At 38.3% G+C, this 27,964-nt stretch overlaps 1 protein-coding gene across 1 annotated transcript in view; it reads left to right on the forward strand.

Annotated features, from left to right (window-relative positions):
• The window catches only part of cdh13 (cadherin 13, H-cadherin (heart)), a 399,576-nt gene that overhangs the window by 324,631 nt on the left and 46,981 nt on the right, over positions 1-27,964 (forward strand). The window contains 2 exon segments of the mRNA XM_063004232.1: positions 3,173-3,355; positions 4,811-5,064. Of these exon segments, the coding sequence (XP_062860302.1) occupies positions 3,173-3,355; positions 4,811-5,064 (437 nt within the window).

The raw sequence follows: 27,964 nt of genomic DNA on the forward strand, positions 1-27,964 counted from the left end.
AAATGGGGCAGGGGAAGGAGAAAGACAGAGGATGTGAGAGAGAGGATGTGAAAGTGCAGATGTTCCACAAGTGGACCCTCCATACTCTGGAACGTATTGTGCCCGAGGCTCTTAATTCATTATCTCTTGGGGAAGGATACTGGAGGGACGGCAGACGTTTGAACTTCCCCTTAGCGTCTACATGTGCCTGTGAAGCATCCGACCTGGTGGAGGAGCCATTTCTGGACCCCCCATTTTGGCACACTGTATTGACCCCTCACAGCGCACCGACCCAGGGACCTGGGGCAGTGTTCACTTCACACACTGTTGAACCGAAATGATGTTGGAGCTGATGAGGAACAAAACTCATCTGTGCTGCCGGGATTGTCTTCTGTGTTACCTTTTCAACCAAGTCTGTGATCTAGATAAAGTGATGACTACACAGCTCTGTGCTGAAACTTTACTGAAATGAGAATAATAACAGTGACACGTTTTTTAGAGAGAATGATTTAACATTTATTAAATATCGAAATTTAAAAAACATTTTGTTAAGGATAAAAACAGACAGTCAAGCAATATACCCTCCCCAACTGCAAAAAAAATCGGGGATCCCCCAGCAGCGGAAGACAAATTAACTACACTAAATTGGGAGAAAAATATATTATATTAATAATATATTTTAAAAAATTGAAATGTAAAGATATATAAAAGTTTATAAAAGGTATTGCACATTAGTGTAGTACAGTGATCACATTGTAAAATGTATGCATACATATATTATATAGATTTATTTTCATGTTCTTTTTAATTATAGGTTGGAACATTCAGAGCTTTAAAAAGAAATATGTAAATACAGAATGTAGGCACACTGTGTAAAATCATTGAAGTAGGCACACATTCATACACCGTCTAATCAACCTCCTCACTAAGGTGAGACTTGCTCAGATTTTTTTAAATATTTAATTTAAATCTCGGCAGTAGTGGGCTAGTGTAATTTACTGCTACACCACTCGAGTGCCCTGATCTGAAAATTAATTTCTATAAAGACAGAACTGAACTCAGTGTGCAAGGTCCTTATTTCAATTAATCCACAGATTAATAACGTTCAGTATGTAAATCTGGAAATCATCATAATTTGAATAAATAGAAACAGGTGGATTTTTTTTCAGTAAACACTTATTATTTTGCAGAACTTAAAGGTGCATATAGATGTTTGGCTGTGGTGATTACAGGGTAATTTAAAGCAGCAGATTGTGTTTTAATCCTTTACTATAAAAGTATCATACCATGTAAAGAATGTCTATCTTTTTTATTGTGACTTTATTGTGAGGGTTTCTTCGTGGTAGCCGATAATATGCGTACTTTAATTGCATTGTTTTATTAAATCGGCTCATTGTGCTCATTAGACATTTTATTTTGTATTGTATAATTACATTTTGACCAGTGTACATTTGATTGCATAGTTGAGTTAATGTGTAGAAATCTGTTTTGAATGAGAACACATGTGAAAGCAGATAGTGTCTCTTTCTCTAATGATCTTCTTAAATAACATTTAGTAATACTTTATGTTCCTGACAGCTTTAACTACAGGTAATGCTTTCATGATTAAATATTTAAATCAGCAGACGTTACACACTCCAGCCTCACAGCCAAACTCTCACTGAGTTTATGTGCAGTAAAAAAACTTCTGTTTTAAACCAGGATTTAATCTTAATCTCTAGATCTGAACCTTGCTGAAGGCCTCTGAAAAAAGGTCACAAGCCATCAAACATTTTAATATTCCCAATTATCGTGCCAGGAGTGGCATAAAATCACCAAACATCAATGTAAAAGACTAGAGGAAAGCATGCCAAACACATGAAAGCTGTCATCAAATATCAGGATTATTCCACTAAATATTGACCAAATATTCTAAAGTCTTAGTCTAAAGTATAAATTAAAAAAATCACAGTATTACAATTATTATTTTCTTTCTTTTATTTGGAATTTTTAGGGAAATATCAGTACTATGTAGAATTTAAACAGAAATGTGAGTTTTACTCAAACACAAACTTAAATAGTAAAACTAGCAAAACTGATAATTTTGCAGTGGGGGAAATATTAATGGATTGTTTTTTAATAACATTTTTACCCACCAGTCTACACTTAATTACTCATAATGACCGCGTGAAGGAAAGTGATTTTAGACACTTTGAAAATCAAAAACTACAATCTCATTTTCTCAAAAGTATTCAGACCAGTTATTAAATACTTGGTAAAAGCCGTTTTGACAACACGTACAGCTGTGAGTATTTTTGAGTACATCTGTACAAGCTTTGTCCCTCTTGATTTTTAACACTTTATTCTATTGTTCAAAGCAAATCCTCCTAAACTCTGTCAGACTGGATGGCAAGCATCTGTGAAGAACTCTAGCAAGGTTTACAGCTGTACCAAGCTTCTTTCATTTTAAAATTACTGAGGCCGAAGAGTTATTGTTTTATCTCCTTTTTCTGATGTTTCTTATCACAGTTTGATCTCAGAGATCCACAGTCAGTTCCTTGGACTTTATGGTTTGGTTTTTTACTGACAGTGCTGTGTAAATTGTGAGCCCTTTTAGAGCCAGGTTTGTGTCATTCCAAATTATGTCAAATTAATTGAAATTGCTAACCGGATGCATCTAACCACAGTTTAGAATGCCACTGGTCTGAACTAAAACAAGTCTAAAACAAGGTCATTTTTAGTAAAACAAGAAGACAGAGCAGTTAAAATGGCAGTTATATCATTTTAAAAGAAAACCCACAATAAAGTGTAGAAAATGGGTCTGAAAAGTTTTTGAATCCACTGTATGAATGATCCTACGCATTAGTGATAAGTCAGGTTTTAAAATGAGTTTTATAAAACAGAAAAGCCATGAAAACGTATTGTAGAAATATTGGAAAAACACTGGATTTAAAAGATCAATAAAGCATTAAATCTATACAGCACGGCGGAGCTGAATTAGAGCTGTTGCGAACAACATTACTAATATTTAGTTATTGGATTGTAGTTGAGGGCGACACTTTGGCTCGGTGGGTAGCTCTGTCGCCTTAGCAAGAAAGCCCTGGGTTTTAAAACCAAATGACCAAATTACCAAAATGCATATACTAACCTGTAGTTAAATAAACATTATTGATCCATGTAGTTTAAAAACTCTGATATTCCTGTTTTTTTGCAGTTCCAGGCATCAGTAGATGAAGGTGCAAGAGGCATCGTGGTGAACCTTACTGTGGATGATCGTGACGACCCCACTACAGGAGCCTGGAGAGCTATGTACTCTATTATCAGCGGAGATCCAAACCGCAACTTTGAGGTTCACACCAACCCTGACAATAATGAGGGCATGCTGTCAGTGGTTAAGGTACATTCACTTATTCTGTCTAGTGATACTTAAAGGAGTATTAGGATTTACATTTTTAAACCTAATCTCTTGTACTTATTTGTAGTGTACAGTTGTAATTAAAGTGTACAAACTTTGTAAGGTGTATTATGTTCTGCTTCTTTTATTTACTGTTTTCCTGCTATTACAATAGTAATATACTACAAGGGATCAAAAAGTTTCTGCACTTTTATATTTTGGTTGGGAACGGTGAGGGTGGGAGGAGTAGTAATTGCTCGTGTCTGAGAGACTGAGAGAACTTATAGTCCGGATTTAGCGTCATCTGATTTTCACCTTTTTGGATGCTCAGAGAAGCTTTAAGGGAAAGAAGATTTTCATGTGATGATGATGTGAAGGCAGCGCTGCATCAGTGGCTATTCGTTCAACATTTTTCGCTGATGGCGTTTAAAAGTTGGTACGATGCTGGGAAAAATGCATCAGAAGGTGATGATGTAGAAAAGTGATGTCTTTGAAATTCTTAATAAATAGAGATAAAAAAGTGTGGAAACTTTTTGAAGAACCTTTGTAACCTTCCATAAAATTATTTCAATAAAGTTCAATTCTCTGATTCCACCTATTACAAATCAAGTCCACTCCCAAGCCTTGAAACCAATATCGAACACTAATAGCAATTCTGTGAGTACAGTAAGTAATCAGGCATTTCCCTTCCAACCTGTTATCTGATCCCAACCTCTGTGCTGTGTCAGCTATCATTTTATTTTGTTATAAACAGAGAACATAAAATGTAAACTTTGTAACAAAAGCCCAGCTTTATAAAAAAAACTGTCATTGTTAAAAACTATGGTTACACAAATTATTTGTCAGAGACAATTGGCTAGTGAATCTAGTGTATTTTAGTTAGCATTAACTTCCCAATTAGCAATTAACACAGCTAATAAATCTAGTAGCATTAATTCAGCGATCTATTAATCACACACAAAACTTAAAGTAGTGTAATTCTCACTTTACTATTAACCATTAGCCTTTATACCTAAAAAATAAAATAATTAATGTAACAGCTTATTGTAAGTGCCATTTAATAGTTTTTTAATTTTAACTAAAATCTGATGTACAGTTGAATTAAAACGTATTTTTATATTCCCAGTTTCCAAAAGCTTGATTTATACTGTATTTTTATATGCTGCATTTAAATTATAATTTATTTTAGAAATAAAAAGGAAATCCAACCCCAAATGATCCTGTGTGACGAAGTAATTACATCTATTTTTTCCTTTCACTACAAGTACATTATGAGTACACACGTTTCATACTTAAGATTCTAGCAAAGTCGTTTTTGGATGAAAATTTGTAATTTTATCTAAATGTGGAATCTGTGCAGTTCTCACACCTCTGATAACAGTAAAATTACTGTAAATTACAGTAGTGTCGTATTTGGTGCACTAATGGAACCAATTTTACTTATTTCCTCTTGTCCAGCCTCTAGATTATGAAAGAAACATGTTTCACACTCTTCTGATAAGGGTGGAAAATGAGGACCCACTTGTTCCTGATGTAATATATGGCCCCAGCTCCACGGCTACCGTATACGTAACAGTTCAGGATGTAAACGAGGGACCGGTCTTCTTTCCTGATCCTCTGCTGGTTTCCAAAAGGGAGAATATCCCGGTGGGCAGCTCCATTGCCATGCTGAATGCCACTGATCCAGACTATCCTCAGGTCCAGAGCATACGGTAAGCCATGAAATGTCAAATACATTATACACAAATAAAATAATGCCTAAAGTCACTACACAGACGTCCCTATAGACATAGATCAGTAGAGGAAGAACTCCTTTGAATCTCGTACGGGAAAGCACTCGGACAAGAGACGAGGTCAGAGTTTGAGACGCCTTTATTTATTCTGAGTACTACAAAGGCCTATACAAGAGAAGATATCTCTAGAATAGGCTTAGCATTTAGTTGGAGGAAGTAAAATAGGAAAGGACGTTGGCGTTATCTGCAGAAACCGATTGTAAAATGGTATGCTCAGCTTAACGGTCAAACAGTCCAGCATTATAAGTATATGGACACTTAAAATATCTAACAGTTGCTGTTATACAGCCCAGGGGTGCTGGGTCTGATCCCATCCTCTGGTTACCCCCTTGTTGATTCCTTTTTCTGATAGGGCAGTGTGAGCCTTGCTATAGGTGGAGCCCCACACCTGCAAGGTTATAAAAAGTAAATCAATTTGCAGGACACTTAATCAAGCTATAGCAATACTATAACTCAAGAATCACAAAAATATTAAATAACTAAAACAAAAAGAACTGAATCCGCAGCCTGAAGCAGAGAGTAGTAGGGGACACCATACACATGCACTCAATACACAGTGAAGACCAGAAATAGATGGCCATTGGCTCTCCCCACAGAGGCATAATCAATATAGCCCCCAGCAACATGCAAGACCACAATGAAAAGCTGGAAAGGACAGAAGAAAGAGATTGAGAGCAAATTTTCCACCAATGCCAGCTACTCAGTTCACTAGATACTTGCAACTCAACCCAAATAGATAAACCCACCAGTGGCCAAAAAGGAAACGGCAGACTGCCATTCCAACACCTGACTCGATCAGCATTCAGGGTGGACCTTGCGTGGCAGCCAACTGAAATAAATGCTTCCATGAGCCCGCTTAAGGCTCCCTTGTGGTGGCCAACTACAAAAGGAAAAAGGCCACCAGCTGAGATCCCAGGAAGAGATCAAAAGAACTGAGGCCAGAAAGATGGGAAAAGAGAGCTAGGAAAAGAGTCCCAGCATCTTGGACTTGTAAAGAGAGCCACCCGAGACCTGGCTAACACGGGTGAAATTTAAAGGACCCCACGACTGCAGTGAATTACCACTAAATGAGGCGCAGAGACTGCTCATTATAGGCACAATGGTGCTAAAGCAAAGAAGCACTCCCAAACTATCACATTAAAGCTAAATGATTTTTGCCAGAAAGTGAGGGACAAAAACAGTTCCGATTTTTAGTTATTTGAGTAAAAGGTTTAGGATTTATTTGGGTGCATTTTGCACTAAGTGGGTGGTCGCTAAGCCCTTAGAAAGATTTTAGCAGGGTGGTAACTAGGTAGATTAACCACAGTTTTATTTACTTAAGATACATAAAAGAATAATGAAAATATTTTGTACTCCTTAGTTTAAAAGCTCAGGATTAAATAAAGGAATTGTCTCCATGGCTTAGCTCACTTTGGAATTTGGGAAGGTGGATGAAAATGACACAGCAAACAAATCATCTCAGAGTCGAGCACGATAGTGCAGCTTCTACTTCTAAGACATCTTACCATCTGTCGCTTCTCACCTCTCCATTTGTCACTGTTCAGCTTCTGACAGTCTTACTGTTACTTCCAACAAAACGCTAGCCCATTGCTCTGCATCAAATGTTTCGACCATCTGCCTGGACTGTCATTTATATATCTGCTTCCATGGTAGACCATTTCTCTACAGCTGCAATCTCTCAAACAGTTTCTGAAGTGCTGGAAACATCCACACGGTTACGGGAAAGTTTGCCATCATGGTGGAACCGTTAAATCTTTTCCAAAGGCATAGGTGGTTTATTAATTTAGAACAGTTTTACAGGTATTTTGTTACTTTATGACTCATATTATAGCTATAGTGGTAAATCATCCTACCAGCATGAAACCTTAGAAAACTTTAGTTAAGATCTTTGGTTATAATTTGCTTACTTCACTTTCTTCTTTGAACACTATGAAGTTTTGCACCAATTTTAGCATGAAATAGACTTTTATAGTATATATATTTATTTATAAGGATTTTAACGTCATGTTTTACAGTTTGGTTACCTTCATGACAGAACAGGTAATTACTGTTTACACAAAATTCATCAGTTCAAGTCTTTAATGTCAAACCCAGTCATGGACAATTTCGTATCTCCAGTTTACCTCAAGTGCATGTCTTGACTGTGTGAGGAAACTGGCAGCATGCAGACTCCACACAGAAAGGACCCAGACTACTCCACCTGGGAATCGAACCCAAGACCTTCTTGCTGTAAGGTGACAGTGCTACCCACCGAGCCACTGTGCCATCTGTTTATAGTATATTAGGAGTAGTGTTAAATATATACTATACTATGTGTACTATCTTTATTCAAAGCTTCTTACAGTACTGTGACTTTAGCAATTGAGAGTTAAGGGCCTTGCTCAAGGGTCCAACAGTGGCAGCCTGTCAGTAATGGGGCTTAAACCAGTGACCTTTTGATTACTATTCCAGGACCTTAACCACTAAGGTACAGCTGCAACTGTAGCAGGATCTAGTTTTCAAATAACTAAAGAATGCTTAATTCGGTATCTAAAAAACTTTGGTAGAATTTTTTTCTTTCTGCAGTTTTATTATAAGTTCCCAGGAAAGTTAATGCCCAAGCTTCCATCATAACTACATTTGACTCAGAATGACTTTTATATCCAGCGGTACCATTCAGTTGTTGATGATGAACATCAGTTCTCACACATGGCATCAAACAAATCATTTTTTATTAGATCAATTTACATAAATGATAAAAATCTGATTAAAGTTTGTAGGACTGGGCACTGATGTGGGCAAAGAAAAAGCCTTGATTGATGCTCCAGTTCATTCCAAAGCTGTTCAGTGGGGCTGAGGTCCCAGGCCACTGGAGTTTCTTTAATCCAAGCTTTTCTTCATGTCTTTATTGACCTTGCTTCCTTCATGTCTTTATAGACCTGCAAGTACAGGCCTTTAGGTATTTTCTTTAGCTTGCAGCCTAATGTGTAAGCTACATGCATTCAATGCTTTAGGGGCAGATCTGTCTGCGCAAAGTAAATAAACTAAACTGACAGATGAAACAGAAAAATGCAGAGCAAAAATTTGCATTGTTTACACAAGCAGCAGCAAAAACAACTGAAAAAAGACTTTTATACTACACTGTGACACACACACACACACACACACACACACACACACACACACACACACACACACAGTATCCGCTGTCTTTATAATAAAGCTTGTTGTAATGTTTATTACATGCTTCAATAAAAGTCATTGCTGTATTGTGCTATTAACTAAGCCAGGGTGTGTCTAATGCACCTAAACAAAATAGCAAATGATTCGCAGTGAGCATAAGAAGACTCTTCATACACTATACTATTCTTTGTCTATTGCTGGCAGCTGAAAAGAAGCAGCCGATGACTGCACAGGTATGGAGGGGCGGATGCTTGTTCGAGGCTCTCCTCTACCAGCGTTTGGTTGGAACAAGAGCCAAAGGAATTGCAAACAGAAATTGGAAACGAGTTAATTGTGAGAAAAGGAGATTTTTCAATTAGTGTCAAGTCCTGATATAAGACTGACTTTTCTTGAGCTGTATTTTGATCAGAACATGATGACAATATTGTTTCTTCTCACATTGTTTGCACCTCAGAAGAGTGTGTGTGTGTGTGTATGTGTGTGTACACCTTGATATATCACCAATCTTCTTTTTTTATTGTTATCATATTTCAGTGTTGTTGAACTGTGTGTGTTAGGTAATAGTACACCTCCAGTACTGTCAATGCTAATATTGTGGGTTTGTGCCCTCAGTGAACATCTTGCCCTTTTCTCATTTTGGTGAATCAGTCTTGTGCCTGTGACTGTCACCTCTTTTGATCTGCTTGTGTCAGTGAAAGGTTCTTTGAAGTGCATTTCCTTGAGCCTGAGGTTATAGACAGTAAAAGATCAGAGGGTGAAGGAGAAGAAAGAAGGTAGAGGACAGGGTAATGATTCAGAAGATCTTCCAAAATATTTATTCATAACTTGTTTATTAAATCTGTGCTCACAGAGAATTTCCATAAATTATTCCCTGTAGATTTTTAAATAAATAATAGTGTCCAGTCTAATAGTAATAATGTAATAATGTGTTTCGGTTTAAAAAGTGGTGGTTGTGGGTGTGAGATGTAATGTCAGAGGAGAATCAGGTAAACAGGAGTCACAATTGATTGGATGTGGCAGTGAAAAACACACCAGCCTTTGCTGGAAATGTGTTTTTTTTCTCTTTGTATTGTTTTCTATTCTATGTACGTCCTTAAACAGATGTTGTTCTTTGGTGGCATTGACAGTTTAACAGTTATAAACTTCACTAAGTATCTAATTAGATTGGGAAGTGGTCATTTCATGGTCCTTGAGCTTTTTATCTGAGTATATGTTTGTGTGTAAATGTATGTTTTTATTGTTCCTGTGTACTCTATTATGTTTTTATTTTTTTTATGTTGATTATTCAAGGTAATTTTACAGATCTTTAACATCAAGGACAAACAGTGCAGATGAATTACAGATTATCACATCGATCCGGCGGAGTCTGTTTTTGTTGTCCTCTAATAAACGTACAGCAGGGTGGTTTTACAGGATGTGTAATTAAAAGCAGTGACTTTAAATCTCCAGATATTTGCTATTGGAAACGACTGTGAAATGAATCTGTTCCACATGAACAGTCCAAAGTGAATTTGTGATGAGGATAACTGTATGAATCTTTAGATGCTGACATACAGTTTATATTTTAATCCCGTAGGATGAGCGTGAGTGTTACAATTGAACGGGCTGACTCAGTAAGTACCCTGTTTGATATTTTAGGAACATGGAAGGAAAGCAGTGTCAGCAGAATTAGGATGAAACTCTGATTACATGCTGAAGTATGATATCCCTGTTTGACATTTGAAGTTAAATCTGACTGAAAACGTTTCTTTTTTCCTGTTTTCATTTCACTGTAAGCTTGTAAATATAAATTTCTACATATAGATTTAGTCACCGCTTATTAGGTACACCTACCTTATTGGCTATTTTGTTATGTATGTTAACCATATTGGTGTAGATGTTGTCATGGACAGTTTGCCCATTATTGGCATTGGGATGGTACCATTACAGGACTGTAATTGACCAAATATTATTTGAATGGGGGATCATCCTCAATAAAGCTGTGACACAGGATAATAGCAACGTCAGATTTGAACTGGTTGTTTTATTATGTATCTTTACCATATAAGTGTAGATGTTGTCATAGAGAGTCTGCCCATCCTTGGAAATGTACCATCACAGGACTGCAGTTGACCAAATATTATTAGAGTGGGGGACCATACTTCATACAGATGTGACACTGACATGATAATAGCAAGGCAGGATTTGAACTGCTATAAATACATCAGGCTAACCTATGCTGATGGGGTTTTAATTACTGTAGACACTGTAAACTGTGGACTGAAGACGTAAGCTTGACATTTACTTTAAGATGTGAATATAAAGTTCAACATATAGATTCAGTCACCAGTTATTAGGTTCACCTAACTTGTACCAATTATTAGCTATTTTGTTGTGTATCTTTACCATATAGATGTTGATTTTGTCATAGACAGTTTGCCCATCAGTGAAAAGGTACCATCACAGGACTGCAATTGACTTAAAATTATTTGAGTTGGATGAACATACTCAATACAGCTGTGACACTGACAGGATAATAGCATGGTAAGATTTGAACTGGTACGAGAGCATCTTGCATAACTGTGCTGCTGAGGTTTTAATTACTGTGGGCACTATAAAAACATTTTTTCCTATTTCTATTTCACTGTAAGTTTGACATTTACTTTAAGATGTGAATATAACATTCAACATATAGATTCAATGACCAGTTATTAGTTTCAGGTTAGGTTCACTTAACTTGTACCACTCATTAGCTATTTTATTATGTATCTTTACCATTTAGGTGTAGATGTTATCATAGACACTTTGTCTATTAATAGAAAGGTACCATCACAGGACTGCAATTGACCAAATATTATTAGAGTAGGGGAACATACTCGATACAGCTGTGGCACTGACATGATAATAGCATGGCATGATTTGAACTGGTATAAGTGCATCAGGCTTAATTGTGCTGTTGAGGTTTTAATTACTGTGGACACCATAAACTGTGGACTAAAAATGATTTTCCTGTATTCATTTCACTGTAAGCTTGACATTTACTTTAAGATGTGAATATGAAGTTCAACTTTTAGATTCAGTCACCAGTTATTAAATACACCTAACTTGTACCACTTACTGGCTATTTTAATGTGTATTTTTACCATATACAGTGTATCACAAAAGTGAGTACACCCCTCACATTTCTGCAGATATTTAAGTATATCTTTTCATGGGACAACACTGACAAAATGACACTTTGACACAATGAAAAGTAGTCTGTGTGCAGCTTATATAACAGTGTAAATTTATTCTTCCCTCAAAATAACTCAATATACAGCCATTAATGTCTAAACCACCGGCAACAAAAGTGAGTACACCCCTTAGTGAAAGTTCCTGAAGTGTCAATATTTTGTGTGGCCACCATTATTTCCCAGAACTGCCTTAACTCTCCTGGGCATGGAGTTTACCAGAGCTTCACAGGTTGCCACTGGAATGCTTTTCCACTCCTCCATGACGACATCACGGAGCTGGCGGATATTCGAGACTTTGCACTCCTCCACCTTCCGCTTGAGGATGCCCCAAAGATGTTCGATTGGGTTTAGGTCTGGAGACATGCTTGGCCAGTCCATCACCTTTACCCTCAGCCTCTTTAATAAAGCAGTGGTCGTCTTAGAGGTGTGTTTGGGGTCATTATCATGCTGGAACACTGCCCTGCGACCCAGTTTCCGGAGGGAGGGGATCATGCTCTGCTCAGTATTTCACAGTACATATTGGAGTTCATGTGTCCCTCAATGAAATGTAACTCCCCAACACCTGCTGCACTCATGCAGCCCCAGACCATGGCATTCCCACCACCATGCTTGACTGTAGGCATGACACACTTATCTTTGTACTCCTCACCTGATTGCCGCCACACATGCTTGAGACCATCTGAACCAAACAAATTAATCTTGGTCTCATCAGACCATAGGACATGGTTCCAGTAATCCATGTCCTTTGTTGACATGTCTTCAGCAAACTGTTTGCGGGCTTTCTTGTGTAGAGACTTCAAAAGAGGCTTCCTTCTGGGGTGACAGCCATGCAGACCAATTTGATGTAGTGTGCGGCGTATGGTCTGAGCACTGACAGGCTGACCCCCCACCTTTTCAATCTCTGCAGCAATGCTGACAGCACTCCTGCGCCTATCTTTCAAAGACAGCAGTTGGATGTGACGCTGAGCACGTGCACTCAGCTTCTTTGGACGACCAACGCGAGGTCTGTTCTGAGTGGACCCTGCTCTTTTAAAACGCTGGATGATCTTGGCCACTGTGCTGCAGCTCAGTTTCAGGGTGTTGGCAATCTTCTTGTAGCCTTGGCCATCTTCATGTAGCGCAACAATTCGTCTTTTAAGATCCTCAGAGAGTTCTTTGCCATGAGGTGCCATGTTGGAACTTTCAGTGACCAGTATGAGAGAGTGTGAGAGCTGTACTACTAAATTGAACACACCTGCTCCCTATGCACACCTGAGACCTAGTAACACTAACAAATCACATGACATTTTGGAGGGAAAATGACAAGCAGTGCTCAATTTGGACATTTAGGGGTGTAGTCTCTTAGGGGTGTACTCACTTTTGTTGCCGGTGGTTTAGACATTAATGGCTGTATATTGAGTTATTTTGAGGAAAGAATAAATTTACACTGTTATATAAGCTGCACACAGACTACTTTTCATTGTGTCAAAGTGTCATTTTTTCAATGTTGTCCCATGAAAAGATATACTTAAATATCTGCAGAAATGTGAGGGGTGTACTCACTTTTGTGATACACTGTAACTGTGCTGCTGAGGTTTTAATTACTGTGGACACTGTAAACTGTGAACTGAAAACCTTTTTCTTGTTTTCATTTCACTGTAAGCTTGACATTTACTTTAAGATGTGAATATAACGTTTCAGTCACCATTTATTAGGTACATCTAACTTGTACTGCTTATTGGCTTTTTATGTTGTACCTTTATCATATAAGTGTAGATGTTGTCATAGAGAGTTTGCCCATCAATGGAAAGGTACCATCACAGGACTGCAATTGACCAAATATTATTAGAGTGGGGGGCAGGGGGGCAGCTCAATACAGCTGTGACACTGACAGGATAATAGAATGGTAGGATTTGAACTGGTATGAGTGCATCAGGCATAACTGTGCTGCTGAGGTTTTAACTACTGTGGACACCGTAAAATATTAAAAACTTCAGGAAAAAAATAACTTACACTGTGTTACTGTGTAAGTCATTTTTATTTTTACCACAGCTTTATCCTGTTTAGGGTCACATTGGGTCTGGTTTCCCTAAAAACACTGGGTGTAAATCAGGGCCGAATGAATTAGTTCATAAATTAATAATAACACATTTACTATATTTTTATTGTACACAAACATTAATAAATACTAACATACAGCATATTACACCACTATGCCATTATGCCAACAGGCAGACATTTTCTGAATTTTAGACCTCCTGCAACCATCCAGTGTTTGCGTGCAGGGTGTCTGATTCTTTATGGTGCCCGATGGGCAGTAGCAAGTTTTTGACTCTGACATGTTTGCTGAAAAGGTCTTCAGACTGTTTTTGTTCCACTGCAGCTTCCAGTACTGCGTTGTCAAACTTATTTTGGGTGATGTGGGTGGTGTCAGAGGTGCCCTCAGGGTAAGAATAAATAGAGCAGCATGCTCTGAATAGCACTAGGTGCACATTCGTTCAGGTGACCGAGGGGGTGAATAGGTTTACAGTGATACTTAAACAATCTGAAGTGGATCTGAAGAGAAAAAACCCACTAAGCCTCTAAGAAAGCTTTGTGGACACTGGCAGAGCAGTTAAAATTCTGTGATCAGGGTTGATGTTTGAACCCAGATTTGTTGGAACCTGGTGTTATATGGCACGCATTACATGCCACTGTTAAATAATAATGAAAAATTACATAGTAACACAAGATTTACCTAAACAGGGCTCCAATTAGTGTCAGGGCACCACACCTTTATTTGTTTACATCAGTTTTGGTAGGTGGATGGCTAGACGAGTAGATCCTAGGTGGATCCCAGTAGGAAAGTGAGGTAGTGTGTATTGCAGTAAATTGTAGTCCTGCTCTGGTGTATTTTCACCTTGTGTCATCTGGACTCCTACTTTGTATTATTGTTGTTATTATTATTAGTAGTATTATATACTGTGGAACTCTCCACTTGGCACTGAATCATGATGTGAATGTAAATCCAACCCCACTTGAAAACCATCTTTGAACTGATCTCTGTTTTGGTAAAAATGAGTTCAAAATTAGTCTGCATGATGCATAATTCACACCACGTTCCTTTTTCTGGCCACAGGGAAGATAAAAACTCTCAAAAAAAAGATTTTAGTAGAGAGAGAAACTAAAAACAGGGAGAGGGAGAAGAAAGATTCTCAGAAAGAGAAACCACAAAGTGCTGTGAATTACATTACAAAGACATTATACTGTAAATTGAGGCCTATACTGCACGTTTATATTGCTTGTTAATACTGTATAATGTATAAACAATACTTTACCAGTCCTGTAAAATAAAAGAAAAGAAAAAAGACCCAGTGAACTATATATGTCTGAGATCCTAACAGTATTCTGATTCTTTTGCACATGTAGATGGTAGTATGTGTGCACATGCATAATGTTCATCTCCATGTGTTCAGTCCTGACAGTCTGTTCTATAATGCACCTCACTTACCACTCTTACTGTCTTAAGTCAGCAATCTTTCAACACTTTGGCACTTCTGTAACCCCTTTCTCAGATACGTCACGGATGTGACCAAATCAGCCCTGAGTGCTTCTAGGAATTGAAAAATAGCAGCAGAACAGCCGACCTTTTCTCTTGCTGTGAATGAAGAAAGCGGAAGGAGGAGATATAAAGCATGTAGGGCTCAAAGCAATCACTCCAGTATGCAGTAATTTGACAGCAGTGGAATATATGGGACAGACTCGCACATTCAGAAGAGAGACAGTCTCTCCTGTTCTGCGTTCCTGGCTTTATCACCACGTAGGACTCCACTCGACTTGTTCTCTGGCATCTAGAACGGAGTTATTACTGATAAAGAGGCTTTCTTTAAAGATCATTCAAATTGTTCTGAAGTCTGCACTTTCTTTTTTACTTTACTTTTAATCTTATTTGTGTCATGAGCATGTGAAGGCTGGCAGTTTTCATTATGGAATATTGTATTTTTAGAAAATCCAGCTCAACAGATCAGTAAGGTTTAACAAACTGTAGAGAGACAGATTGTACTATACAAGTTGTAGAACCTCTTAGAAAAATACTATACTAAAATAAGTGTTGATCCCGGGTACTAAGATAAGATATTCTTATACATACTGTATACTTGTGTATTTTGCACACAAGCTTACATTATAACACTTATACACACAAAATAATACAGTGGACAGTGGTAGCCTGGTGGGTAGAGCTTTAGGCTATCAATCGGAAGATTGTTGGTTAAAATCCAGGCTCTGCTATGCAGCCACTGTTGGGCTCTTGAGCAAGGCCCTTAACCCTGTCTGCTCCAGGGGTGCTGTACAATGCCTGACCCTGCGCTCTGACCCCAGTCTATAAACTAACTAGGATATGCAGAAAAAACATTTAATTGTACTGTACCACGGTATATATGTATATATGACAAATAAAGGCATTCTTTTTTTTTTTCTTAATAGATGCTTTTGAGGTGTAAAGTTAACTATATGTGAGTACAGCACAAATACATTGTTCTAGCAAACATAATAACTTAAAATACTGATTGGATTGTTTTAAACTACACATTTTATTCATTTTAAATCAGTTTGATTTACTTGATTCAATAATCAGACTTATGGTAGTGGGCCATTTCTTTTGAGTATTACTGTTACCAAGTAATACTGTGCCACAACAGCTAAAACGTTTAATTCTACATACAATATATACACTGATCAGCCATTACATTAAAACCCCCTCCTGGTTTCTACACACATTTTGACTGTAGTCCATCTGTTCCTCTGCATGCTTTTTTAACCTGCATTTACTCTCTTTTTCAATGGTCAGGACCTCCACAGGTCCACCACAGAGCAGGAATGATTTAGGTGGTGGATCATTCTCAGCACTGCAGTGACACTGACATGGTGGTGGTGTGTTAGTGTATGTTGTGCTGGTATGAGTGGATCAGACACAGAGAAACAGATGGACTACAGTCAGTAATTGTACAACTACAAAGTGCTTCTATATGGTAAGTGGAGCTGATAAAATGGACAGTGAGTGTAGAAACAAGGAGGTGGTTTTAATGTTATGGCTGACCGGTGTGTATTGTTCACATCAAATTCACTGAGGTCTTCGTCAGGCCATAGTCAGCTTCAGATTCAGCAAGTGCTGTGGATTGGGTCCAGCTGGGGCTAGGCACAGTAAGTGTTCCCAGACCGGTTAGAACAAATTCTAATTTTCAGGCTTAATTAAGGTTGTAATTGCTGGACAGATTCTGATTACATGGCTTTGTATGGCTTTAGGAAATCTCAATTTTGAAACGAAAGCATAAGCCAAAGACAAAAGGACAAACGAGTGAAAGGACACACATAGCAATTAAAGACAGAGCTGTTCCCATTCGTGTCGAGGGGAAGCATGTGCAACTGTGAAACTGTACTGTAAAAAATTATTAAAAAAAAAAAAACTAATAGAGATTGAGAAAAAAAAATAGACTTTTAGTTTGTCTCTCCAAAATTTGTTACCAAAAAATAGCCAAAAAAAAACTCATTCACTGAAGTGTTTTTCACAAGACTAAAATAAAAATTAGCAAACAGATTTGTACTTTTGGTAGTGCTGGGGGTAAGGAGTGTGAAATTTAGTATGTTCTATACACTATATGGCCAAATTTATATTTAACACCTTACTATAAGCTAGTTGTTTATGTCACCCTAACACCAAGGGCATGAATATGATGCCTCTGCCCTTTATGACTACTGCCTCCATTGTTCTGAGAAGAATTTTTAAAAGAATTCGGAGTTTGTCTTTGAGGTTTTTGTGCCCATTAAGTCAAAAGAGCATTTGTGAGGTCAGGCAATAATGTTGGAGAAGATCTGGCTTGCCTTTGGTGTCCAGATTCATTTAGAAGGTTTTTCAGTTGGGTAAAGGTCAGAGCTCTGTTCGGGTCAGTGCAGTTTCTCTGTACAGAACACTGTGGACCTCACTTTGTGCACAAGCACAGTCATGCTGGAACTTAAGAGGGTTTGCTCAAACTGTTGACACAACATATGTGTCTATGAATGTATGTATGTATAGGTAGGTAGATGTCTAGATTGATCATGCTAAAGCTTTCAGCTCATTGAGGATTGATGGCTTTTACACTGCAGCTGCTTCTATTAAATCCTACCAGAATTTTTCTGTGGGATTTAAATCTGGAGACTAAGAAGGCCACCTCAGGATATTGCAGGATTTTTTAAAATTAAACTTCAGTTGACTTAGATATACACCGATTAGGCATAACATTATGACCACCTCTTGTTTCTATACTCACTGTCCATTTTATCAGCTCCATGTACCATATTGGAGCACTTTGTAGTTCTACAATTACTGACTGTAGTCCATCTAATTCTCTTAATACCTGCTTTCACCCTGTTATTCAATAGTCAGGACCACCACAGAGTAGGTATTAATTAGGTGGTGGATCATTCTCAGCACTGCAGTGACACTGACATGGTGGTGGTGTGTTAGTGTGTGTTGTGCTGGTATGAGTGGATAAGACAGAGCAATGCTGATGGAGTTTTTAACTGGACTGAGAATAGTCCACCAACCAAAAACATCCAGCCAACAGCGCCCCGTGGGCAGCGTCCTGTGACCACTGATGAAGGTCTAGAAGATGACCAACTCAAACAGCAGCAATAGATGAACGATCTCTGACTTTACATCTACAAGGTGGACCAACTAGGTAGGAGTGTCTAATAGAGTGGACAGTGAGTGGACATGGTAAAAACTCCAACAGCGCTTCTGTGTCTGATCCACTCATACCAGCACAACACACACTGGCACACCACCACCATGTCAGTGTCACTGCAGTGTTGAGAATGATCCACCACCCAAATAATACCTGCTCTGTGGTGGTCCTGTGGGGTCCTGACCATTGAAGAACAGCATGAAAGGGGGCTAACAAAGCATGCAGAGAAACAGATGGACTACAGTCAGTAATTGTACAACTACAAAGTGCTTCTATATGGTAAGTGGAGCTGATAAAATGGACAATGTGTGTAGAAACAAGGAGGTGGTGTTAATGTTATGACTGATCGGTGTAATAATAATAATAAGAATAAGTTTTATTTATATAGCGCATTTTACAATCTCAAGGTTGCTTTACGGGTGAGAATGGACAGAAATACTGATTGAAAAAAATAGTCTTCAGCAGAATATAGCACTGAAAGATCCACCACGAATGGTGGAGAGTCTAGTGAGAGGCCTACAGATGAACCTGCCACCAGAGGACCTTAGGGAGCAAGAATGTGGGGTAATGTATGGATGGAAGAGCTCTCCAAGATAGGCCGGGTCCAGACCATGGAGGGCTTAAAAATTTTGTATTTTATGCCTTACCAGAAGCCAGTGCAGTTCATGCTTGGGATACATTTCTTGCTGGGACGCCTAATTATAACCAAGGTTCGATTTTACCACAGAAGGCATAACATCAATTTTGAGTCTGCATTGGTTCAAATATTTTGGTTCATGACATTCCTGACTGCAGTGACCTTGAAATATCCCATTTAAATGTTAAATTAGGCTTCCCGAGTGAGAGGGTAATAAGGATTGAACAACTTTAGTTCTGTCAGTGTCAGAAGTCATGGATTGAGTGTGTACTTCTATTATTTTTACTACAAAGCCTTAAGTCAGCGAATTATGAGCTGCAAGTCATGAGTGACTGAAGGTACACTGCTGATGCATGTAGAGCACAGAGGTGCAGCGAGGTATTTCTGTACTGCTGACACGGCGCAAATATGTGCAGCAGTGAGGAAGGAAAACAAGGTTAACCTGCACTGACAGGTAAGTAAGCAAATGCAAACAGACTGTTGGTGCAATATGCTGTAAAGCAGCGTTTAATTTTACATACAGGTAATATAAATAACAATACAGACATTAATATGAAACAATAAAGAGAAGAGACACTCTTTCCAACCAAAAGACTTTAAATAAATACCTAAATTGCAGTCTGTGTTTCATAACTTCCTATGAAGCCTCAGTAATGCTTAAATCTGGTGATTTAAGGATTAAATCCTTAATTGGGCTTATATCTCTTGCCATTATTTTAGTTTCTTTTAGCTCTATACTTAAATCATCCTGGAATGTAAGAAGAATTATCAGGAATATGATATCATTAGTAGTTTGATACATGACGCTGTGCCTCTGGTCTTATGTAACCTTATGTTATTGCTTTATAATTGTTGCATGTTTTGATTTTTATAAGGCTGAGCGACAGCAGGCTTTAGCTCACAGTGTCCAGGTTATGTGCTCTATAAAATGTTTTGTATGTAAATGGCCTGGACCTTTGACACAAAAAGGCTTTTGAATGCCATGAATTTCAGTTTTGTGGAACATATGGTTCATTTTGGCTGTACTTTTGTGACATGTAGCAACTGTTGGCAGCATTAACTACTGCTGAAGAGATTTGCAGGATGGCTTAGTTGTGGAATGTTGTCCATCTGCCTTGCCTGTATGGCAGGGGGGGAATAGAGGTGCACGTAAGTTACATGTCAGTTGCTTTACCTTGTTAAGTGTTAATTTGCTCCAGGTGGAAGTATTTCTATTTATCACAGTTTCTCCCTCACAGATCTGCCGCCTCATCTTTTGGGAAACCTGCTTTTCAGTTGAAACCACAATGCCTGGCTTGAGGCCAGCACGCTTTTCTATTTTTTTCTGGGAACTCAGCCAGTGTCAGAAAGTAACTGCCCTGGATGAGCAGGCTGCCCCAGAGGCGACTTGATGGTTTTTTATGGAGCCGACCCCACATTTGGACCCACACTGCGCCAGTTAGTGGGGTGGGGTGCCGCTCGTTGTATTGCTGTTCCCGAATTGTTCTGAGTTTCATTTATTTCCCATTTTTTAGAATTATGTGGTCACAGTCGCTCTAAGCAGCTTGCCATATTGTGACAACCAGTTGTTCATTTCTGCTCTATCTCTTTTCTATTCATATTCTCCATTTCGGATTGCAGATGCTTTTATGTCTTTTCATTGTTTATTTGTTTCCACTCTTAATTTCCATTTACTCTTTTTGTTTGTGGCTTTTTAGCCACGATATTGTTCTGTCTTGGTTAAGCATCCTTCAAACTGAAATTGGTTCGTTTTCAGTTTTTGCAGGTGCAGGATTAAACCCGCCCCATTACAAGTTGAGCATTTAGTTCAAGAAGTAGTAAAGTTAATATTGTGAGGACAGTGAGGCAATTGAAAAACATTAACCCTATATAAAGATGACTAATTCCAACATAATATATTAGCTGTACTGTCAGATGAATATATTAGTTATACTTGCAATGTCATAATGTCACACAAACATCATTTTTTACAAACTGAAAAGCTGAGTTAGAATGGCCTTAAGTATTAGCTTGTTTTTTCCACTTTTTTTTTTTTTTTTTACATTTATTTTTTTTACAGTAGTTGACTAGGGAAAGTACTCATTATAGGTGCTGATGCCAGCGTGTGAGCAGAGAGGAGAAGATGCAGGCAGCTATGATGAGCTGTGATAATTAAAACAATTCAAAAGGTGCCAAGAGGAAGAGTGCTGGAGTGGCATGGCCCCAGCAAAGCAGTGATAAATAGCTTTTCTCTGTTTTAAATGTGGAGTTGTGCCAGTACAAAAACAGATTTTTTTTCTCCTGGTACAGTAATAATACTTTTCATTTTGTGTTGCATTGTAGAGGCATGATAAGTTATGGAAATGACCTGCATGCTGTTGCTTCCTGCCTTGTGTTGTATGTTTTACTGTTAGATTTATACACAAAACCTGGAAGAAAAAGTATTAGGACACCCCTTCTCATTTTAAAACGCATGTATTGCAGCCAGATCTTTTTGCTGACAGATCCAATCAATTAATCAATCAATTAATTATATAAAAAAAAACACATGCTTCCGACTTTGCAGCAACAGTTTGGGGAAGGCCTTTTCCTGTTCCAATATGACTGTGCCCCCATGCACAACGCAAGGTCCAAACTCAACTGACCTGCACAGAGTTCTGACCTCAGCCCTATTGAAAGGCTTTTGAAATGAACTGGAACATTTATTGAGGATTTCTTGTCAAACGCTCTTTTGAATGAAGGGGCACAAATTCCGACAGACTTCAAAGTTAACTGTTGTTTAAACATAATAAATGATCACATAGAGGTCACTCTATACTAACACCATTTGTGTTTGAAATAGAATGTCCTACCAGATCCTTAGGTGTCCGAATACTTTTGGTCTTATAGTGTATGTGTGGTGGTGGTGTGTTTGCATGTTTTTAGTATGTATGTCTTAATGTTTGGGTCTGTTACATTTAACACTAATGCTTAACTTGTAGTTATTGAGAGAACAATTATCTAAACACATGAACAATGTTCCTCAGTGGCTCTGCATACATAACTTTACTCATCACAGCTTCTGGAATGTTGTTTTTATTTTATACCATGTGCTGTGGACATTTCTTTGCATTCCCTAAGGACACACTTTGATCCTGGACACAACATGGAGCTTTACTGCACCACAGTAAAGTACTTTTTTGGATAAATGTTTGTATAAATGTTTGAGTTTTTCCACCAGAACAATAAATCTGTGTTGTTGTTTTTTTTCTTTTCCACTGGTGACCAGTAGCAGATGTTCCCGGTGAATATTTTATTTCTTCATATTTATTTTATTTTTTAAGTCCGGTTCATTGCTGCATTATCCATCTCACTATTTAATGCATAACTTGCGCCGAGAGTCAACTGATTTAAAAATACATGGGGGCCACCCGGGTGACGCAGCGGTCTCTGCATTAACACACCACCGCTGAGATCCAGGTCGGACACTTAGCTGTGACACCAACCTGGCCAGGTGTCCAACCTAATGCCTAGGGTCAGCTTGGCTGCAAAGTAATAAAATACATTAAGCACTGAAACTTGTAGCATAAAAATGTTTTGTACAAGCAGGTCTAAGATCAGTAAGTGCACTTCCAAGCATTGGCTGAAATGGTATAAAGGACACTGCTGTTAGTCTCTTAACTAATAAAATAAAGGGCCTAACAGAGTTGAAGCTAATACATCAACATCATCATACGTTTTTAGTCAAATGTCCAGATTTGTATTATTTATTGTTTTCTTTTCAGATTACTAAATGTATAGATATTTTAAAGGAAATAAATCCCTAGTAGTGTTATTTATTTTATTTACATCCAAAATTCATGTAAACTTAAAACCCCTGCATTGCTATCACATTGATTTCTTTTATTTGTTGTAGTCCTGACCTCTAATGAACTCACTCAATTGCATATACACCGATCAGGCATAACATTATGACCACCTCCTTGTTTCTACACTCGCTGTTCATTTTATTAGCTTTACTTACCCTATAGAAGCACTTTGTAGTTCTACAATTACTGACTGTAGTCCATCTGTTTCTCTGCATGCTTTGTTAGCCCCCCATGCTGTTCTTCAATGGTCAGGACTCTCACAGGACCACTACAGAGCAGGTATAATTTGGGTCATGGGTCATTCTTAGCACTTCAGTGACACTGACATGGTGGTGGTGTGTTAGTGTGTGTTGTACTGGTATGAGTGGATCAGACACAGCAGCTCTGCTGGAGTTTTTAAATACCGTGTCCACTCACTGTCCGCTCTATTAGACACTCCTACCTAGTTGGTCCACGTTGTAGATGTAAAGTCACAGACGATCACTCATCTATTGCTGCTGTTTGAGTTGGTCATCTTCTAGACCTTCATTAGTGGTCACAGGACGCTGCCCACAGGATATTTTTGGTTGGTGGACTATTCTCAGTCCAGCAGTGACATTTTTCAACCACAAGGAGGTGGTCATAATGTTATGCCTCATTGGTGTATATCCACAAGGGTTTTTTTTTTTTTTAAGTAATTCAAAGTAGATTGTTTTTTTCTTTCTTTTTCTAGGTGGTAGCTACATACAGACCTTACCATTTCAAATATAGCTCTGTGTGTTGCAGATATATTTATAATTAATTAAGGCTGCATAGTTTTGGACCATGTTCAGCAAAATGGCCAGAGTCTAGGGGGGCTTCAGTAAACTAGAACTAAAGTTCCAATAAATTTCCATCATCAGTTCTTTTATTTTCGTAGAGGGGAAGCTTTTCTAATAAATAAACTTTTTACTACTGCCTTTCAGCATGACATTACGTAGCCCACCTCGGTGTAGGTGTTTGTGTGAGCAGTGATGGATGCCTGGGTGAAGCCTGTCAGAAGGCCGGAGATGAAAGTGAGGTAGATGGACAGCGCGTGACAGTACGAACTTTAACGAGAAGTTAATAGACATATGTTTCTACTTTCAGACCTTGAATCTCTAAGGCCACGAAGGCTGTTGATTGATAGGCTGTCTTGGCATGTGTATATTTTCCTGCCTGTCCATCACCTTCTCTTTTTTAAAGCACTGAAACACCAGGTATGAGAGTGTGAGAGTGACAGTTTGTCCTGCACTGAGACAATAATTTTGCAGTACAAAGGGACAACCAGTAGAAGGACAGGTCTGTGATTACTCTCTGTGCTTTTTTCTTAAACCTGTCCATCTCATCACATCTACCGAGGCAAACGTACATGAGAAATAGAAGCCAGAGGCGTAAGAGATGCTATTCAGGTATTTTTGGTTGTAAAGGATATTACCATTTCCCTTTTATCCTTATGTATCTTTAAATGATGCAGTTTACAGCTTCAGCAGCCGGAGCGCAGCGTGCAGAATTTTAACAGCATTGACTAATATCCTAATGGCTGCTGTTGAGCTGTTAGCATCTTTCCCAGCAGATCTTGAATATCTTGACAGCTATTTTAGCTGATTTCTGACAAGGTTTATGGTGAACCGCTGGATGCCTCTTTATAGACGGCAAATAAGTGATTGTAGGTTGCTAGCTCAGACTTAACTCTGTCATCTGGCACACATACAGCCATGAAATTGCTTGTATCAATCTAGCTGTCAAATCACAGCACAAATCAGCTTTTTGAGACCATATTGATGTGCTGATCAGAATATAAATGATTGCACTTTAGTTTGTAAACTGGGGTGCATGTTATACCTTAGCATTACATTCAGACCATTTAGGAAAACCCTTTATCCTAAACTACATACAGATATGACTAAATACAACCCAAATACAGTGCAAACAAATGAGGATTAAGGGCCTTGCTCAGCAGCCCAACAGTAGCAACTTGGCAGCAGAGGGGATTGAACCCACAACCTTTGAATGACTAGTCCAGTACCTTAAACTCTATGCTACCACTGCCACACATTTAATATTATAGTTTTTTGTATCTTAAGCCATACAAAGCAAAGAGGCAGGTGGCATGGTACCTCAAAACAAGAAGGTCATGAAGGTGTTTGTTCCACTCATGTACCATGGAGATGGTACATGCTGCTGAGTCTGCATTATAAGCACATGTCCCACATTCCCTCCACCCCACATTTAAATTTTGGTAGTGCTAGGCTTCTGTGAGAAGGTTCCACTATGAGTCAGGAGAAGAAGTGAGAACTTTAAGAGTAATTTCTGTGAAAGGGGATACTGTAACATGCCCATCTGCCATATAGGCGATCAGGGGTGCGAATTATGCCCACTTGCTGTTTTAATGTGTGTCAGTAGGGAAGCACAGATGACTGACAATGTCTGTCCTTTTAAACAGCACTTCAAGGGCAGTCTCTGCGCCTCATTAAGCATTATTTGCTTCCAGCTCTATAAAAACCAGCCTTGTCATTAGCACTTTGCTGGATCCATTTATTTCCTGCCTCTTTTAATTTCTTTTTCTGCACGTTTGTTGTCCTCTGTGTGCATGTGTTTGTTTGAGGCCAGTACGGCGGGGTATAGGTCAGACTCAAGTACTTGCCTGACTTCTTCTGTCAGGCTGAAGGTCGCTTGTCTTACAATTCCTGTTTATACTTTGTGGGATGATTGAATGGCTTTTCTGTTAGTTATGACTTTTTCTGTTCCAGGCTTTTTTTTTTTTTTTCTTTTGGTCGTTTATTTATTTAGTTGTTTTTTTTAAAAATTATTTTCAAGGCTTTTCAGCCACAGTAATGTTCTACCCTGGTTAATTATACTGCAGTTGGGTTTATTTCTCTATAACGTTAGAGGTGCAGGGTACACCTGGCGCCTCTGTGGTGAGGTGTGCAACACCCTGCTACAAACATACAGCGGGAAATAAAAATAAAAGAAATAAATGTACATTATTTTATAACTTTGGAAAAAACAGTGAAGTGCGGGGTTTTTTAAACTTATTTTCAAGTGACCCACATTCTGTCCATGAATTTTATAGCAACCCAGGCAACACAAACAATCCACCAAAACGAAACAAAATGAAATACACTTCGGTTATGAAATTGGTGGCAATCTGGTCCCACTGTGGTTTACACAATGTAACGTAAAGCCTCCACAAGAGGGCATTCATGTACAAGTTCATATTGTATTTATGTGCCTGTTAAAATTTGTTTATTTAATTATTATATTTTTCTCTGCGACCCAACCAATGGCCGCGACTCAGGGTTTGAAGAGCCCTTAGTATAATATTCCAGAATCCATCATTAAAGCACAAAAACAAGCAGAAGTCTAATACTGGTTGAAATTTTAATGGATAGATGTACATTACATTTACAGCATAAGCGATTGCAGTTGTTAATTACTACAGTCCAAGCAATCAAGGGTTTAGGTTTTTTTTCAATGGCCAACAGAGGCAACCCTGCTGTACTGGGGCTTGAACCAGCAGTTTTCCAATTACTAGTCCAGTACTTTAACCACTGAGCTACAACTGCACATTAAGTGGGTTATAATTATTGTTAGGGATCTACAACACAAGACCCAAAAGCGAAAAACCTAAATTAAAAACCTAAATAATTGATTGGGGTACATAATGTGTGCAGATACTTGCAGACTGGTGTGAGGTGCATGATACAGATCATCCGTTTACATCCTCCCATGGATGACCTCTAAAACGAAATCTAACTAGGCTTAGAATCTGATCTGATCTGATTTTATCTTGATGTTTATCGAGATAGCAAAAGGGAAAGATTCAGATTCAGTTTAATGGTGCACTGAGCTGGTGTAGAGTGTCTGAGAAGAGTTATCCAGAAGAGAGATGTTCTCCTTCTGCCCTTGGGGGTTTTCTTGCACCTCCCAAAAAACTCCATGTGTGATTCAGTGAACGTGTGAGGATGAGTTGCCCTGCAGTGATTTGGCATCAGGTTGTATTTCTGTGCACCCAGTGTTTCAGGGTATGTGGAGTGGTTTCTGCTCTCTCTGGTTTTCTCCTACCTTCCAAAAACATGCTAGCAGGTGGGTTAATAGACTGATAGATTCAGTGCCTTGATTTTGGTGTTTTCTAATCTTTTATTTAGTGTATCTGGATTCACTATGAATCTGCAATAAAGCAGTTACTGAAGATGATTAAATTTATTATTTATAATAATTAAAAATAAACAATATAAATAATTTAAAATAATAGTTATATTATTATTATAGTTAATAATTATTATTATTACTTATTATTTGTTATTTAATTATTAAATACATTAATAATTATATTATTTTTTATTAATTATTATTATTAAATTATTAATTTAATTTCCTTTTTTATGTTTTACCAACGATTTATACTGGTCAGGTTTCTTGGAATCACTTGGCCCAATGCAGTAATACACCCCGGACAGAATGGCAGTCCATCGCGAGGCTCCCCCTACTTTTAATTAACCACTCACATCTGTCTGTAGGCACCTGACTGGCAGATAGTACTGCTGGAGATTCGAACCTGGATCCCAGCATTACTGAACTATGTATTGCAGTGCTACAGAACTGCCTGGTTTTAATTATAACATGTTAAATCTTAGTCTAAAATATTACAATTAATTATGACGGCTTGTGGCCCAAGTGGCAAAAACACATTTATTATGGTAGTGCAGAAAAGATTGCAATAAATAGATGACTATGTGTGATCTTTTATTTATGTGTTGATTTCTTTTCATCTCTCAAAACATTCCAGTAGATTTATTAGTCCAAGCATTGGAATGAGAGACTGTGTGATACCCTGTGGTGGATTGGCACTCAGTCTCTGTCAGACTGTTAATGTGCCAAAAATTAAACATATTAAGCCCTGATTTGTCTGCTATCATGTACATATGGATACAGAAAGTCGCATTCTTGCACAATGCAGCACAAACATTCTGTAGTTCTGCAGTAATGCACTCACGACTTTCATTAATTGCTCTTCCAGGCTGTGAGGATTACAAGTCATTTGGAAAGCAGCAAGAGGCCTCGCTGCTGCCACTCCTACCACAGGAAACAGTGTTTAGGGAAGCCTGGGAGTCGCAGGGAGCCATGGCGGTATAAATAAGCACCGTGATCCCATGCCGTCTTTGTCCCAGACACAGTATGGAGAAGCGTGACCTGAAAGAAAGGCTTAATAAAAAATTTCACGTGAAGGGAGCGCTGCATCTCCTGCGTCTGATTAGGATGAAACGAGATGAGTTTAGAGGAATCCGACCTGTTTCG

Source organism: Trichomycterus rosablanca, chromosome 11 (assembly GCF_030014385.1).
Source record: "Trichomycterus rosablanca isolate fTriRos1 chromosome 11, fTriRos1.hap1, whole genome shotgun sequence".
In the NCBI taxonomy this organism is placed as follows: Eukaryota; Metazoa; Chordata; class Actinopteri; order Siluriformes; family Trichomycteridae; genus Trichomycterus; species Trichomycterus rosablanca.